Source organism: Emydura macquarii, unplaced genomic scaffold (assembly GCF_026122565.2).
Source record: "Emydura macquarii macquarii isolate MOO-44397 ecotype Brisbane River unplaced genomic scaffold, CSIRO-AGI_Emac_v2 contig_71, whole genome shotgun sequence".
Lineage (NCBI taxonomy): Eukaryota > Metazoa > Chordata > Testudines > Chelidae > Emydura > Emydura macquarii.
The window spans coordinates 1,515,450-1,530,320 of NW_027130208.1; the positions used below are offsets into that span (position 1 = coordinate 1,515,450).

A 14,871-nucleotide genomic window follows, 5' to 3' on the forward strand; every position below is an offset into this window, starting at 1 on the left:
TTAAACCTCTCTTACTTGCTGCAGTTCACATTACAAAACGTATTAGTCTTCCAAAAAAGGTTGTAAACCCGTATTATAGATTTTTGTTCAGTTTGACCCGTTTCCTCTTATCTTTCAGACACACAGTAGATAAGTGCTTCTTATTAGCCTCTTATTCCCTCCAAGACCCTTTTGATGTGTGTATTGGTGCTGTTTAAAACTGGAAGTCGTTTTCATGTATTGTGAATGCTTGATTAGTGTCAACTTTTGAGACCTCTTGATTAAGATCATATTATATAGGCTGATGAAATCATAGTACAATATCTCATCTCCTGCTGTTTTCCGTAGTCCAGTATATTTCATCCCTTTAGCACTTGGTGGTGAGAAATTGTGAATCTTGACACTAGTGTTAGGAGCCTTGAGGGTTAACGTCTTAAAATTTCCTTCTGGTGCTTCTTCCATTGAACAAGCTACTTGTAATTCTAGTAGATAGCCTCACATGTGAAAGGGAGTGAAAGGCAAACCTTTCACCATGTGAGTTTCTGTGTGGATATATAGGATACTGCAGATGTGAGTGTGTCATGTTTTTCCTTCCATGGCCATTGCATCAAATGTCTGTTGCAGGGGCAAGGTTTTAGAGACAGTAGATACAGATCTCACTTCACTTGTGATTAGTCCTTACCCTGAGCCAGAGGCAAAAGAACTTTCTCTGCCCTTGATCCTTGGTGTCCTCCCCCTAGCTACCACACTTTTTCTGGCATGATGCCATGAGGCAGAGGCTTCTGGGAGTTTTCAGAAGGCCTTCTGAGAGCCCTGTGGAATTGTGGGAGAAGAGCTCAAACTCCCACAAGTCCCTGGGAGAAGAGCAGTACTGGCATGCATCTTGCAGATTAGTTCCCTTATGGGGGAAGACAGGATGGTTCAGATTTCAGCCACTTTGCATGCAGTGTTTAATAAATCCAAATGCAGCAGATTCTGATTGAAGTGGCTCCACCAGCTGAGTGGGATGGGAAAGCAGCTAAAGGAAACAATTGTTAGAGAGGAATATGAACCTCTAGAGACTTATAGGTTGGGGAAACTGCCAGGTGAGGTGTAGGGATGAGTGTGATCATATAGATGGTGCCAGTCCCAATCCATGAATGAAAAGCCATAGTAGATGGCTTGACTCTGAGACAATGCGGTTAGAAGGTGAGAGCTGAATGAGAAAGATGAAAGACTCAGTTATGGGCAGCCTATCCATCTATGATGGATTCTTTTAAGTATACTTCAAACATTGACGGACAATCATCCAAACAGATTTCCTTGCAGTAATTCTTTCTGTCTGATCTTTCAGGTATTAAAATTCTTGCATGAAAAAGGATTTCCTTATGGGCATCTACATTCCTCCAATGTGGTGTTAGATGGTGATACATGCAGGTTGCTGGATCTAGAGAATTCCTTGCTGGGACTTCCATCCTTCTATCGATCCTATTTTTCACAGTTTCGGAAAATTAATGTAAGTCACTTAAAATATAAAAGGATGAGTAGATATTTCATATGTGAAAATTCATCAGAGAGGTGATAGTAAAACAACTGTGCTTGACAATAAAACATTACAGTAGTCTATCGACCCTAAAAAGTGACCTTAATGTTGTTGTAGAAAATACGACTTCTGTAAGCATCTGCTCAAGTTAGAATATATCTCAGGAATGAATCAGAAAATGTTTTCTCTGAGATGAATAGGTAATGGTTAGAGACATTATGCAGATTTCTGTGTCTTCAGAACTCGTAAGTCCTTTGTGTGGTGTGTGGGTGCAGATTATTTCTCAGCTGCAATACACTCTGTCTGCAGAGAAGCTAGACTTAACTTCCCATCTGCTGGGAAATCTGCCTTGTTGTAGCACTGCAGGCTTTTAACCAGTATGTCATTGTAATAAATTGTACTCGTGATAAATTACATAAGGTATCACATGGGACAGCTGCTGGCCTTGTTAAACGGTTGTACTGTGGTGCCAAAGAAACTGTTAAAAGTTCATGGTTAGATAAACTATCAGTGCCATCAAAGCTTACTGAAGTCTTAGCCCAGCCGTTTCCAAACTGTGGTACGCGTATCACCAGTGGTATGCAGGCCACCTCCCAATGGTACGCGTCCACCTGCTGCTGGGGGGGCTGGCCAGAAGCTGCTCCAGCACCAGCCCCACCCCCAAGCAGTGCAGCGCCTCGTCTCCCCACCCCTACAGGTGGTGGCATTTTATGTTGATGGTATGCAACATGGTAGAGTTTGGGAACTGCTGTCTTAGCCAATAAGTGCAGCCACATCTATATGCCTGCTTTTAAACATAAATTCAAAAGCCAGTGAATATCCTCCTATTAACACTTCGTTCACTATTCTGAGTTAAACCAAACACACTAAACTGTGTTATTTTGTACAAATAGTGCTTTCTTTGGATTCTTTCCTTTTTATCTACTTATTGGCTGGTTGGAAATCAGTGAGGTGTGTGTGGTGGTCTGGGTGTATATACTATTACTATTAATACATTTATATTATTTATATTATATTATATTACACCTCTGTGTTTACTGTTCAAATAATATTAGAAAAATGTGCAAGTTCAAGATTTCCTTTCTATATTATGTTTTTCAAAAGTGCTAGATTTATTTCATATGAATAAGGGTTGTGTGAACAGAAAATAGTTATGTGAATTATTAATCTCTATTGTCACCCGCAACTGAAAATGCCAAATTGATCATTTGTGAAGAGGTTATTTTATTTGTATTGGAGGAGCCATTGGAGCTGGATGCAGTTTGTATACATAATAAGACTGTTCTTCCCCGCCCCCCTCCCTCCCCCACATGTAGCATCTAAATACAAAAGACACCAAAGGGGAATTCTGTTTATTGGTGGGGAACTGGGGCACAGAGAGATGAAGTGATTTGCCCAAGGTCGTGCAGGGAGTCGGCAGCAGAACGAGGAATTGAACCCATAGCTCCTGAGTCCCAGTCCTGTGCCTTAACCACAAGCCCATCCTTCTCTAATGGATTATTGTAAATCTTGAAACGGAAATATGCAAAATTGCTTGATTTTAGCAAGCTAGGCTTTTTTTCTTCCTAGACTTTGGAAGATGTTGATGTCCACTGCTTTGGTCACTTACTTTATGAAATGACGTACGGGAGACCTCCAGATTCAGTCCCAGTGGACAGCTTTCCTCCTGCTCCATCTGCATCAGTTGGTGAGTATATTGTTGGGGAGGTTTTAGCCTCCATTTAAAGTAACTTCAATTGTCTGCCTTTCTTTTAACTAAACTAAAAGGACATATGTTATTAGAATACACTAGAAACCTACCTAAATTGTCTTGTGGCTTTAGAATGAGAGTTCTGAGGTTGAATAATTATTTACTAAATTGACTACAATAGAAATATACGGTATCTGTTCATTTCTGTATTGAGAGATTCCTTTTCCCTGAAGAAATATACATGATACATAGAATGAAAGCAAGTCAGTGTACCTTTCTTTATTGCACAGTTTCTGATCATCTGGTAAAAGCTATGAACACAAGTATCATATTTTAATGTCTACTGCTCTTGAACTGTGTGGGTGCATGCACTGATTAGTTGAAAGGTTAGTTAGGGAGTGTTACGCAACAGTGCCTAATCTTTTATCCCAAAACAAGGAAAGCAGTGTTAGCAAATGTGTTCCTGCAATATAAAAATCTGTCCTTTTTTGTTATTAAAGTGGCTGTGTTGGAATCCATCCTCTCCTGTGAAGCCGTAAAGAATGGCATGCCAGCTGTCTCCAAGCTCTTACAGATGCCGTAAGTCCTCATTGCTCCGTTTATTGTAGTCTTTATAGTGTTGTTAATTATTTGAATATGAACAAAGCAATCTCTGTGCTCTCATAATTCATAATAAAGTTTTTTGAGGGGAGGAACAACTTCTTCTAAATGAGAGCATTAATGGTCTAACTTCATTTGATGTACATCACTTGTGAAATATGATTGATGTTCTGTAAACTGTTTTGACCCTTGCTACATTGTAGTATACGATACATTCACCCAGAGAAGTGTTGTTTGCAATTTATACAAAGAATTTCTGATTTTCAGTTTTAATCAATAAATACCCCCAGTTTTTTAGGGTTTTTTTTTTTTTTTAAATTGGTGCTTATCAAAAAGACCCTGGAACTGGTTAGTTGTATCTAAGGGCTTGTCTATATGGAGCAGTAATGTGGAACACAGGGGTGACATTTCTAAAGTGCACTAATGTGCTGTGTGTTAACTGGTTCATGTAGCCCCTGCTGATGCACACTAAATGTTCTCTAGTGCATGTTAACAGTGCTGTTTAAAATAGTATTACATTAAAGCGTGCTAGGGAACATTACAAAGAGATTATTCATTGCAGATATACTGTTGTAATGAGTAAGGTATAGAATGGAATATTATATATTACTTACGATAGTGTGTACAAAGAGAGCCCTGAAAACCCCTGATTTTGGACCTCTACATAAAACTCAAAAATAACTTTAAAAAAATCCTGAAAAAGGAAATCAATGAACCCTGAAAAACGTAAACTGGATTTATATGGCATGTTGCTTTGATTATTTAAATGGCCCCAGCTATCAATATTATGAACACATGCACTAGTATGTGAAGCGGTGGCAATAAAACCTCTAAGACGCAGGACTTTATGGGTTGCTGTTCCTTCTAGAAATGATCCTTAATAGATCTTATTGTCAGTGAGCCTGCAATGTGATTAGCAAAGTAGATTTTATTGCTTTGCTCAACACTAGTGTTCAAAATAGGGAGTGGGCAGAAATGTTCTGTCCTCTAGAGTTGTGGGCAAGTCCCTCGGGGTATAGCTTGCCATGCATTTTGGGGCAAGCTGTGGAGTTCCATGTTTTCTGGTGGGAAAGGGTTAGTGCTGTCTTATTTTTTGTCGTCTCTTTCTTTGCTTGTGTTTGAGGGAGAGAGAGGAAACAAACAGAAATCTGGCAACAGGGAAATGGTATTGGTATAAGAATTTAGAGAAGATAATCCATGTCCAGTCTGACCTGATGTGTGCTATACCATACTGCTTCCCCTTTGGATGCAAGCATGATTTGTGCTCTGGGTTCATGTATGTGCCAGTATAATAAAAAAGCAAACCTTTCTCTCCTTGTATAAAATACTGTTATGTAGAAAGAGTCTGTTTAATTTTGCAGGGACACGTAATTAAAAAGGAGGTTGGGGTGGGGAGAAAGAAATCCACAATCTAGTTTTTTTAAAATGACTCTTCACTTCTTTCTCTGAATTTTCTACCTATTATTGTTCCTAAGTGTCTGGATATGAGATGTTGACTAAGTTAATCTCTTGCATAAACATGTGGTGATCTGTATTAGTATCAAAATTCTAAACTATTGGTCACAAGGGATTTAACGCTGACATTTCTCTGGACAGCCTTCTAGTGTGGTCTCAAAAAGAAATAGAAAGTAGCTGGAAATGTTGTAATATTTCTCTTTCAGACTGATCTTGTCCTCTGGTAGACTTCCCCTTTGCTCTGAAGGGAGAGAATTAATCATTTGTATTGTTGTTGCTGTCTCATGGGAGGGAATGGAACTTTTTTCTTTTTCAATTTACTTGAACTGGAGTGTTAAAATCCAGATACATGGAAATGTGAAGCTTTACTCGGACATCTTTCATGCTTTTTATGTTTGAATAATAATAATAATATATAATGACTGTGTAAAGAGAGCTTCTTTTAAGAAAGGGGAATGTTTTTCTTAGATCCACTGTACAAAAAAAACCCCTGACTCTGTGTGGTCATTAACGATACCATGGCACTTTAAGCAAAGGGAGAGTTGGCTTTGGGGGATTCTTTTCTGCCTACCTAAAATAACCCTGTTTCAGCTGTCAAAGCATTTCTCCTGGTCTTGCTATGTTCCACATCAGAGGTGGCTATGTTTTAGGGAGGATTGCTACTTGTACATTGTGACCCTTCAGGATGAAAAGCACAATATAAATGCTAGTGCAAAGATCTGAAGAAGAGCTCTGTGTGAGCTCGAAAGCTTGTCTCTTTCATCAATAGAAGTTGGTCCAATAAAAGAGATTACCTCCCCCATCTTGTCTCCGTGCAAAGAATAAGCAGCAGTGGAGGGAGAGGAGGTAATGCTGCATTCTCTTCTTGATCCTACCCGTCTCTTGGAAATAACACAGCAACTTGAACTTTTCTTTCCCTTCAGGTTATTCAGTGATATTCTGCTAACGAATTCCGAGAAACCCCAGTTTAAGGTACAAGTGAACAGCACTGGCGTATGCCGAATCGCTGCTGACTGTATGCTTCTGTGGCTGGCTTTGGGCGTTGGTGCCGTGCAGCCGAAATAGGGGGTTGGATGAAAGAGGTGTGGGGCAGAAGAACCTGGCTACCATCAGGGCTGCAAAGGCACCAGTGCTGCCGTTTCTTCCAGCAGCACTTTGCAAGGGAGCTGGTTTGTTGGATCCCTTCATTGAAATGTCCCAGTGAGCACTTTTTAAAAAATCTCACTGGATTTTCTTAAGGAAGATGGCAGTTGCTGTTCCTTGCTAGGAACACGGACACAGACGTAAAGCAAATGAAGGCTTTGGGAAGGGGGGGGGCTACTCAGCACTGAATTCTGTGGATGCATCAAACTGCCCCTCGAAAGACGAGTTACTTGTAAATACTAGACAAGAGAAGTAAGCAGTCCGATTTTATTTGGTGGTTCTTGGTTATCAGATGACCAAATGTGAACTTGGTTAAGTTCTGTAGGGGATGCAGGACAACCTCACAGAATCACTCTAAACCATCAGTTAGTCCATACGCCAGTCAGCAGCACCTTATGACTGAACAGCTGCTAGCTTAATCTTGGTTTTAACTCATCCATCACACACAATGCTCCTTTTCTGTTGAGTCTTGCTGCCAGGTTTGAAGGGAGCAGTGCATGCAGAAATCTCATGTGGTCTAGGTGGACCCACAGTTATCTGTATTAAACCATCAGTGTTAGATGGTTAGTGGGGCCTGATCATAGATGCAGAAATTCCTCAAATGAAAAGTGGGTGTTTGATAGTGAAGCTGTGTGTTAATTCTGCTTTGCACATCCCATACCATGATTCTTTTCTTCCCTTTATCAGATTCCCACTAAGTTAAAAGAGGCATTGAAAGCTGCCAAAGAATGCATAGAAAAGAGACTAACTGAAGAACAGAAATTGGTAATTTTTGCATTTCTTTATGATTTTGCCACAGACCTTCTTTTTCCCTGGTCTGTTAAACCAAAGATTTTAGGACAAATGTTGAAATGTTAAATATTTTCATCAGTAGACATAAGAAATCTTACCGAGGCATGCAACATACTTGCAAGACTACTGCCATAGGTGTCTGACAGAAAACCATTTTAGAAATGAATTCTATTCGTGTGTCTTAAAGGTGTGCTGTACAAAGTAAGCTAGAACTTGACAGTATCAAAATATAAAACAAAGGCTTGTTTATTTTCTAGTTAACTTTATCAGATTTAAAAGTTACATGAGCCACAATGGCTAACTGACAGTGTGAAGCCATGCTTCCTGTCTTTTGCATCATGCTGTGAGAGACACACATGATAGATTTTGTGCACTGACTTGGCTTTAGCACGTGCAGAAAAATGCATGCAAACCTGGAAGACAGTTTGGAAATCTGGCCCTGTTTTGTTTTCTTATTTAGCTTTAATTTTTAAATGTAAATGCAGTGGGTGCCCTTAATGGACTGTGTTTTTGCTGAATACTTGAATATCAATTTAGTAGTCTTCAAAAGGCTATTGAAATGTATAGATAAGTCTGAGTCAGAAAGTCTGGATCCAAAAATTCTCAAAGTTTGGAGTGTTTGATTGCGGCAAATTTGATGCCCCCTTCTGTCCCCAGTAAATGTTGAGTCATGGCCTGATTGTGCAGCTCTTGTATTCATGGACCCGCCTTTGTCTTTAGTGGACTCTCCATAGTGAATGGCTGACAAAACATTCCCTAAGAAAGTATAAATCTAACTTTTATTTTAACTCTAGTCCTCGACCCCATCCCCAAATCAGTAACAGGGAGATCTGAATATTGGAAAAAAAATTCAAAGCCGTTTGAGTATTTTTTCCAACTATTTCCCCTTCTCTGAGGTTGCCAGATGAAAGACTTGTACATTCACATGGACTGTTTTGGTCTCTTTCTCATTGTAAAGATTCACCAGCATAGAAGATTGATAAAAGCTCAATCTCACCATGGTTCTGAAGAGGAGAAAAAGAAGAGGAAGATCTTGGCACGAAAGGTAAATGGAATTGTTTAACATGAGGTTCTGGCATGCAGAGCAGTATGTACGTTCCAAGTGTAGCATGTGGTGAAGAAATGAGAGAATAATGTGGGTATGCTCCCATCCCCATGACAAGCGAGACAGAAAGAACATCCGCTCTGATTGGTTTTCACGGATGTGGACAGGTGATGAGCTGTACAGCAGTGTTTGAATGGTGATGATTCGTTGATTTGCAGTAACTTTAAATGAGCTAAAAAGGAAAAACTGATGAAGCGTGGCTGTATGAATTCATAAAGTACATAGAACAGCCTGGCCCTTTGCACGTTCTGCCAGGGTGGATGGGAAAGCTTTCTCCTTGGCATCTCCTGCATCTGCAGCACATTTCCTGCATCCCTTGCTCTCTTTTGAGGACCAGCTCCTGGCCCTTGCTCTGGTTGGCAGTAGGGCCATAACACTGCCCAAAGGGGACAGCTGGGGCTATTCCCCAGCAGTGGGGGAGCTGGTGCAGAGTTGGTCCGTGGGGTACACTCTGGGGAAGGGTGTGGCTAGAGCACTGGTGATCCCTGCATGCTGTAATGACCCCTGGGGGGCTGATGCAAACCTTCCTGTGTCAAAGCCGTCTTGGAAATGTCGTTTATTCCTGTCTTCTCTTTCTCTGTGCTTGATTTTTAAAGAAGTCAAGGCTCTCTGCCTTCGAAAGTGGGGAAGAACACTCAGCAAAATACAGCAACTCAAACAATTCAGGTAACTAACAACAGGAAGAGCCTGGTTTAGCAGGCTTACAGCTGTCATTTTTGTTTCACCAGATCAAATCACATGTTGGTTAGAAGGCCTAAAATCACTTTGAATTTTCTATTGTACAGTAACATCAGACTACTGCAAGCTGATCCCAGTATTGGTTATTTCATTGTGGTCAACTTACGAGTTTAAAAACATTGTCACTGGTAGTTATAGTTTATTAATAGGTGAAAACCTCTTCACTTGGTGCACGGAGTGTTGGATGGAAGGTGCTGTGTTCACAATAGCATTGATCGGTCAATCCATTGGATGCTTCTTCATTCACACCGAAACACTGTTGGAGTTTGTGTTGCGGGAGTTTGTAAGAAGTTACTAAAATGAATTAATGAGCTACTGGGAGAGGTCGGGGGGAGTTGCTGCCTCTGTGTCCAGTTCTGAAGATGGCTCTCTGTGGTAAGCTGCCATTTTGTTGGACTAGCTAGTAGTGCAGTCAGTTTCCTTTAACTAAAATGACTTGCAAGAGGAAGAAGTATCTTCTTAAGTATCTTAAAGAGTGTAACTGTTCTGCAAAGCAATTCATTGTGAAATACAGTCAGCTGTCAAAGTAACTGGGGAAGCTATAGCAACTGACTAGAAAATCCTCTCCTAGAAGGAAATGGGGTCAGAGTATGCAGGGAGTGGGTGGCATACTCCTAAATGAGAGCAAAATTTGGCCCCTGAAATCCATAAGAACGGCAATACTGGGTCAGCCCAATGGTCCATCTAGCCTAGTATCCTATCTTCCAATAGTGGCCAATGCCAGGTGCTTCAGAGGGAATGAGCAAAACAGGCAATCAAGTGATCCATCCCCTGTCACCCATTCCCAGCTTCTGGCAAACAGAGGCTAGGAACACTTCAGAGCATGGTTTTGCATCCCTGCCCATCTTGGTTAATAGCCATGGACCTATCCTCCATGAAACTATCTAGTTCTTATTTTGAACCCTGTTATAGTTTTGGCCTTCACAACATCCTCTGGCAAAGAGTTCCCACAGGTTGACTGTGCACTGTGTGAAGAAATTAGGGTGACCAGATAGCAAGTGTAAAAAACGGGTACAGGGGTGGGAGATAATAGGTGCTGATATAAGACAAAGCCCCGAATATCAGGACTGTACCTATAAAATCGGGACATCTGGTCATCCTAGAAGAAATACTTCTTTTTGTTCATTTTAAACCAACAGCATTTAGCCTAAGCATCCTGCCTGCAATTGAAAAGAAGTGTTCTCCACTGGGGAATTCTGAGTGTAATTGATATGTTTGTCACGCCTGGTCTGATACTGCATACTGTGCAGCTTGTCCGTTCAGATGGGTTCTGATTCTGTACCCATTCAAGTCAGTGGGAATTTTGCCATTGACTTCAGTGGAAGCAGTCAGTAAAATAAGATTGGTTCCAAGGGCCCATCTTATGTTACTGAATTGAATCCTGGAAGCACAGCTATAGTTACCTTGTGGCTATCTTGTTTAGCAGGCTCTGGGACGAGCTCCCCTCTGACATCTCCATCGTCCCCTACTCCACCCTCTACAGCCGGTAAGTTAAAGAGCTACTGCAATGTTGGTCTGTCTTCTGTTTCGTTTTTCTAGGGTGGGAGATGCGCTTTCGTTTCCTTAAGGGTGATAGAGCTTTAGGGGCTGAGGACTGGCCATAAATACGTACAGATGACATTTATTTACCCTCTAGTGACAAAAGTTCAGACAGTTGGATTCTTCTGAGCATCCTAGACAGCCTAGTAACATACAAAGCCTTCCTCTTTAACAGGTTTCCCTGTAATGTGCCTGGAGATAATCTGTCCACACAATACAAACGCTTGCGTCTAAGTCTGCACTACCCTAATCCTACCTGCATCCGTACTTTCCAGACATCCTCTGGGCCTGACGTTATTTCACAAACATGCTTTGCTCTCCGATGATTCAGATTTTGGGCTCCGGAGTGCTCTGTTGTGTGATTCAGCAGTTTTGTATCCTCTTTGTATCCCCCCAAGTGTTAAATGCAGATCTGAGCATTCATCTACAATACATCGCTGACATTTGAAATGTAAGTGTAAGGCTCTCTGAGGAGCAACATTATGAATGCTAATAATATCAGTTTTCAGGGGAAAAAACCCATTTGTAGCAACTAGCTAGGCAATAGTGACTTAGCTCCCCTGATTTCTGGTCCAACAAACCTGCCGCATTGCATTAGGTTAACCCCTTCATCTAGACTACATTAATTGGTTAGGGCAGTGACCGTGTGGGTTGGTGGTTCTAACTGACCTTCTAAGGACACAGTAGTCCACAAACTTCTGTAAATAATTTTTTTCCCCTGTCAAATTCAGAATATGTTGAGAATTATGAACTATGTTCTCTCCTCTAAGAAGAACTCAGTCTATCAGTTTCGTTGGATTTAGGGTACTAAGATACCACTGTCTGGTCTGTGTTGCAATTAATTGTTGTTATCCTCCAGGTGTGCCGACTTTTATGTTTGTTTTTTTCAAGATTTGAATGCTGTACCTCTTCAAAACGGATAGATGTTTAGAAAATAGTTGGGTTTTTTTGTGTGCTTAGATTCATGTCTTGACATTGATGTGAGTTTAAACTGGAAGATACTATCTGTCAGTTTCAGATGTGGTTTAGGTTTCTGTGTTGTCACCAGTATGAACACTCTGTCGTCTGTAGCTCATCCTTCTGATATTGTGCTCTTGGTTGCTTGGTCTAGTCCATAACCTGTTTGTTTCTATGCAAATTGTCCCTGCATGTGTGCTAATCAAAAAGTGCTGTGGCATGCCAATTGTGATGGTGCTTCTGATTGTTTCAGGCATTCTTAGTCCTGCCACCATTTAAGAATGTATTTTTGTAAACCCAACACATACTGGATGGTATAAAAAGACTAACTGATTTTGCATTAATTGGAGTGGTTAAATATAATTTTATCACTTCAAATGTTAGCTAAAAAAGGAAGTTAGTGGGGCGTGGGTCTCTGATTTTCACCACGAATATGCCTTTTCTGCTTCTGTGTGCAATCAACCCATTAAATGACCAACTCTGACACAACCGAAGAACATGGTTCAGAAAGAATAATGCTTCTGTAGCCTGTATCCTCCATTCCCTGATTTTGGCTAAGGATATTTGCACCTAAACAAAAGTTTCATGGGAGCACTAATTGGTGAGGTGACTGGCAGAGGTGTCAAGCTTTTCTCCTCTAGATTTCTAGTCTGGATCCTGTTCCCCTTGTCAGTGCTGTTGTGTGATGAGGTGGCGTGTTACGATGATGGGCTATGCCATGGAGAAGGGAATGGGATGAGAGAAGCGCGTCGAATCGGCACTCCTGTCTCCCAGCAGGCTCCTCGCCAGCCACACAGAGGTACGACATGTGCCTGTGTGGAGCTGGGGAGGGAAGAGGGATCTCTAGGCATATGACCAAAACCCATTGAAATCAATGCGAATCTTTCCACTGACTTGAGTGGGCTTTGGATCGGGTCTGGAGGGGGAACGACAGGAGAAGCACAGGAAATCAACACTCCCCAAACCTTTCTGAATGCTGTCCCTCTTTCAAAGGTTTCCTGGGGCTCCAGCAGTACTTTAAGGGAAGCCTTAAGAAAGGCCATTTATTAGACCACTTCTTGTTACGCAAGGTCTAATGCATTAAGAGCAGTTCTGTGCACATGGTTGATTTTTATTTTTAGCATAGACTTTTTTTACTTTGTGAGACAAGTACGCAATGTCACGCACAAGGAGGATACAGTTAATTTTATTTATTGTAAATAAGGAGTGTTTTGTTGCATAACTTTGTGAAAGCTGCATACAGCGTTACAAAAACAAACCCACGCTGCAGGTCCTGGTCCTGTCACTTTGCCATAGATGTAGCTGTGGAGTTGAACTTGGACTCCGTCATGAGCCAAACACAGAGATCAGTCCTCAGTTGTATTTTCAGCAGATTAAACTGCTCATTCAGAGAGTTGATTGGTGAATGAGAATGTTGTATGCTGATGCCTATAGTCTTAGCTGCTTTCAGAGTCAGCACATAGGTTAGACTCCTACCATTTAACATTGTTGCCTTCAAGAGTTGTGGGGCTTTAGAGCCTTTTGAAATGCTGTGAAGCCCAGTTTCTTTGCTACTTTATTGACTAACTTTGTGAAGGGGGAAAAAATGATCTGCTTGAGTCCTAGGATTGAGAGGTGAAATAGCTAACTATATTTAAACACCTTCATAAATCATAGCTGGCGTGCTGTACTGAACCCTGTGGAGGTAGAAGGCAGCAAGTGACCGTCAGCTAGGGTGACCAGATAGTAAGTGTGAAAAATCAGGTTATGGGCGCCTATATAAGACAAAGCCCTGAATATCGGGACTGACCCTATAAAATCGGGACATCTGGTCACCCTTCATTCAGCATCGCACTTGGGGAATTAGCTGCATCACAACTCTAAATTAGAGGAAGTAAGGGTGAATTGCCTTCAGTGGTCCCTTACCATTAGCAATTAGAATGTGTAGCATGTGGCAGAATCTTAAGACTGAGTTTCTTACGCATTTTCTTCAGCTGATTATTTTAGTGGAATGGAAACAGACCGTGTTAAAATGGCCTAATCTAAAAGGAGTGAAGGACCTTACAATGCCGCTAATGTGCAGCCTCTAAACTAGAGGGATTTGAATAACTTGAGTGCATTGCTGACTGAGGGCCTGATCCTGCAAAGTGCTGTGTGCCTTCATCTCCCCTAGCTTCATTCAGGCTTAAGTCAAATCAGTCCCCAAATATGGAAGGTCAGGCTGGTCTCGGTTTCCTAGTTTTAATATTGCCATACTAAAGCTGCTAGCAAATAATAATGAACAATGCAAACAAATATCCATGAATATTCCTCTGAATTTCTCAATAACTTCACTTTGGCTGTATTCATGACCCTTCTGTGTTTGCTTTCCAACCCTCTTAAAGCAGAAAGTGAATTTCAAAGACTCATACATGAGAATTCACAGAGACTGAATTTGAAGTTTGGACCCATAAATGTGTTTTGGTAGTGCTTGTGTGCTCATCCACTCATGGAGCAGAAACAATACAATGTGACTTTTATCTAATAAATTACAACGAAGCAATATAACAACACTTGCAATCCATTCATAGAGCAAAAAGTTCCAAAAGGTTAATCAATGAAGTCTGAATAATGTGTGCAGAAATCATGGCTGGCTAATAGACATGCTGCAACCAGGAGGAGGCTAGATTTGTTGCAAATTATTCTCTCAGCTTCACTACTAAATCTTTTTGAGATACCTTCTTTAGGTGGTGGCAAATGCTGATTCTGATATAGCTTCCTGTGGCTCTGAGCTTTTGGCTAGAGTGGTTGTCCCTTCCTCTTGCATGTTCAGTTTTCTTCCTCCAACTACATTAATTCTGCTGTCACTTAAAAATCCATTCATTTTTTATGGTCAGGAGCCGCACATGAAGTCAGATGGGTGGAGGATGCTATAAAATGGAAAGTATAACCCATTCTTCATACCATGCCTCCTAACCCAGTAAGTTTTAATTTATGAGCATGCTTCTCTAGGACGGAAGGTAGGTGATGAAAGATAACAGCTCTGGTCAATTTTATTTCCCTTACTAAAGTGAATAGCCCCAATTGCCTTATGGGTGTTCCTTAGGAACAAAGGATACCAGCCACGCTCACAGGACGGGGGACTATCCTGAGAAGCAGTGACTCCGAAAAACATTTTGGGGTTATGGGGGCTAATCAGCGGCACATGAGCTCCCAGTGTGTCACTGTGGCCAAAAGAGCTAATGCCATCCTGGGATGCATAAACCGAAATCTTGAGTAGGTGCAAAGAGGTTATGTTACCTCTGAATTTGGTACTGGTGTGTCCATTGCTGGAATGCTGTGTCCAGTTCTGGTGTCCATGATTCAAGAAGGATGTTGATAAATTGGAGAAGG

At 41.2% G+C, this 14,871-nt stretch overlaps 1 protein-coding gene across 11 annotated transcripts in view; it reads left to right on the plus strand.

Moving 5' to 3' along the window:
* Window positions 1–14,871, plus strand: part of PXK (PX domain containing serine/threonine kinase like) — a 47,987-nt gene that overhangs the window by 23,625 nt on the left and 9,491 nt on the right. For 8 of the 11 annotated variants that reach the window (XR_010918521.1, XM_067541191.1, XM_067541139.1 and 5 more), the window contains exons 10-17: window positions 1,313–1,474; window positions 3,071–3,188; window positions 3,692–3,770; window positions 6,170–6,218; window positions 7,077–7,154; window positions 8,140–8,226; window positions 8,883–8,952; window positions 10,448–10,510. Coding sequence is in view for 10 of the 11 variants with exons in the window: in XM_067541191.1 (XP_067397292.1) it covers window positions 1,313–1,474; window positions 3,071–3,188; window positions 3,692–3,770; window positions 6,170–6,218; window positions 7,077–7,154; window positions 8,140–8,226; window positions 8,883–8,952; window positions 10,448–10,510 (706 nt within the window). In the remaining variant the exon portion in view is untranslated. The remainder of the gene's footprint in view (window positions 1–1,312; window positions 1,475–3,070; window positions 3,189–3,691; window positions 3,771–6,169; window positions 6,219–7,076; window positions 7,155–8,139; window positions 8,227–8,882; window positions 8,953–10,447; window positions 10,511–14,871) is intronic. The other 3 variants (XM_067541164.1, XM_067541172.1, XM_067541226.1) reach the window with 1 other exon arrangement.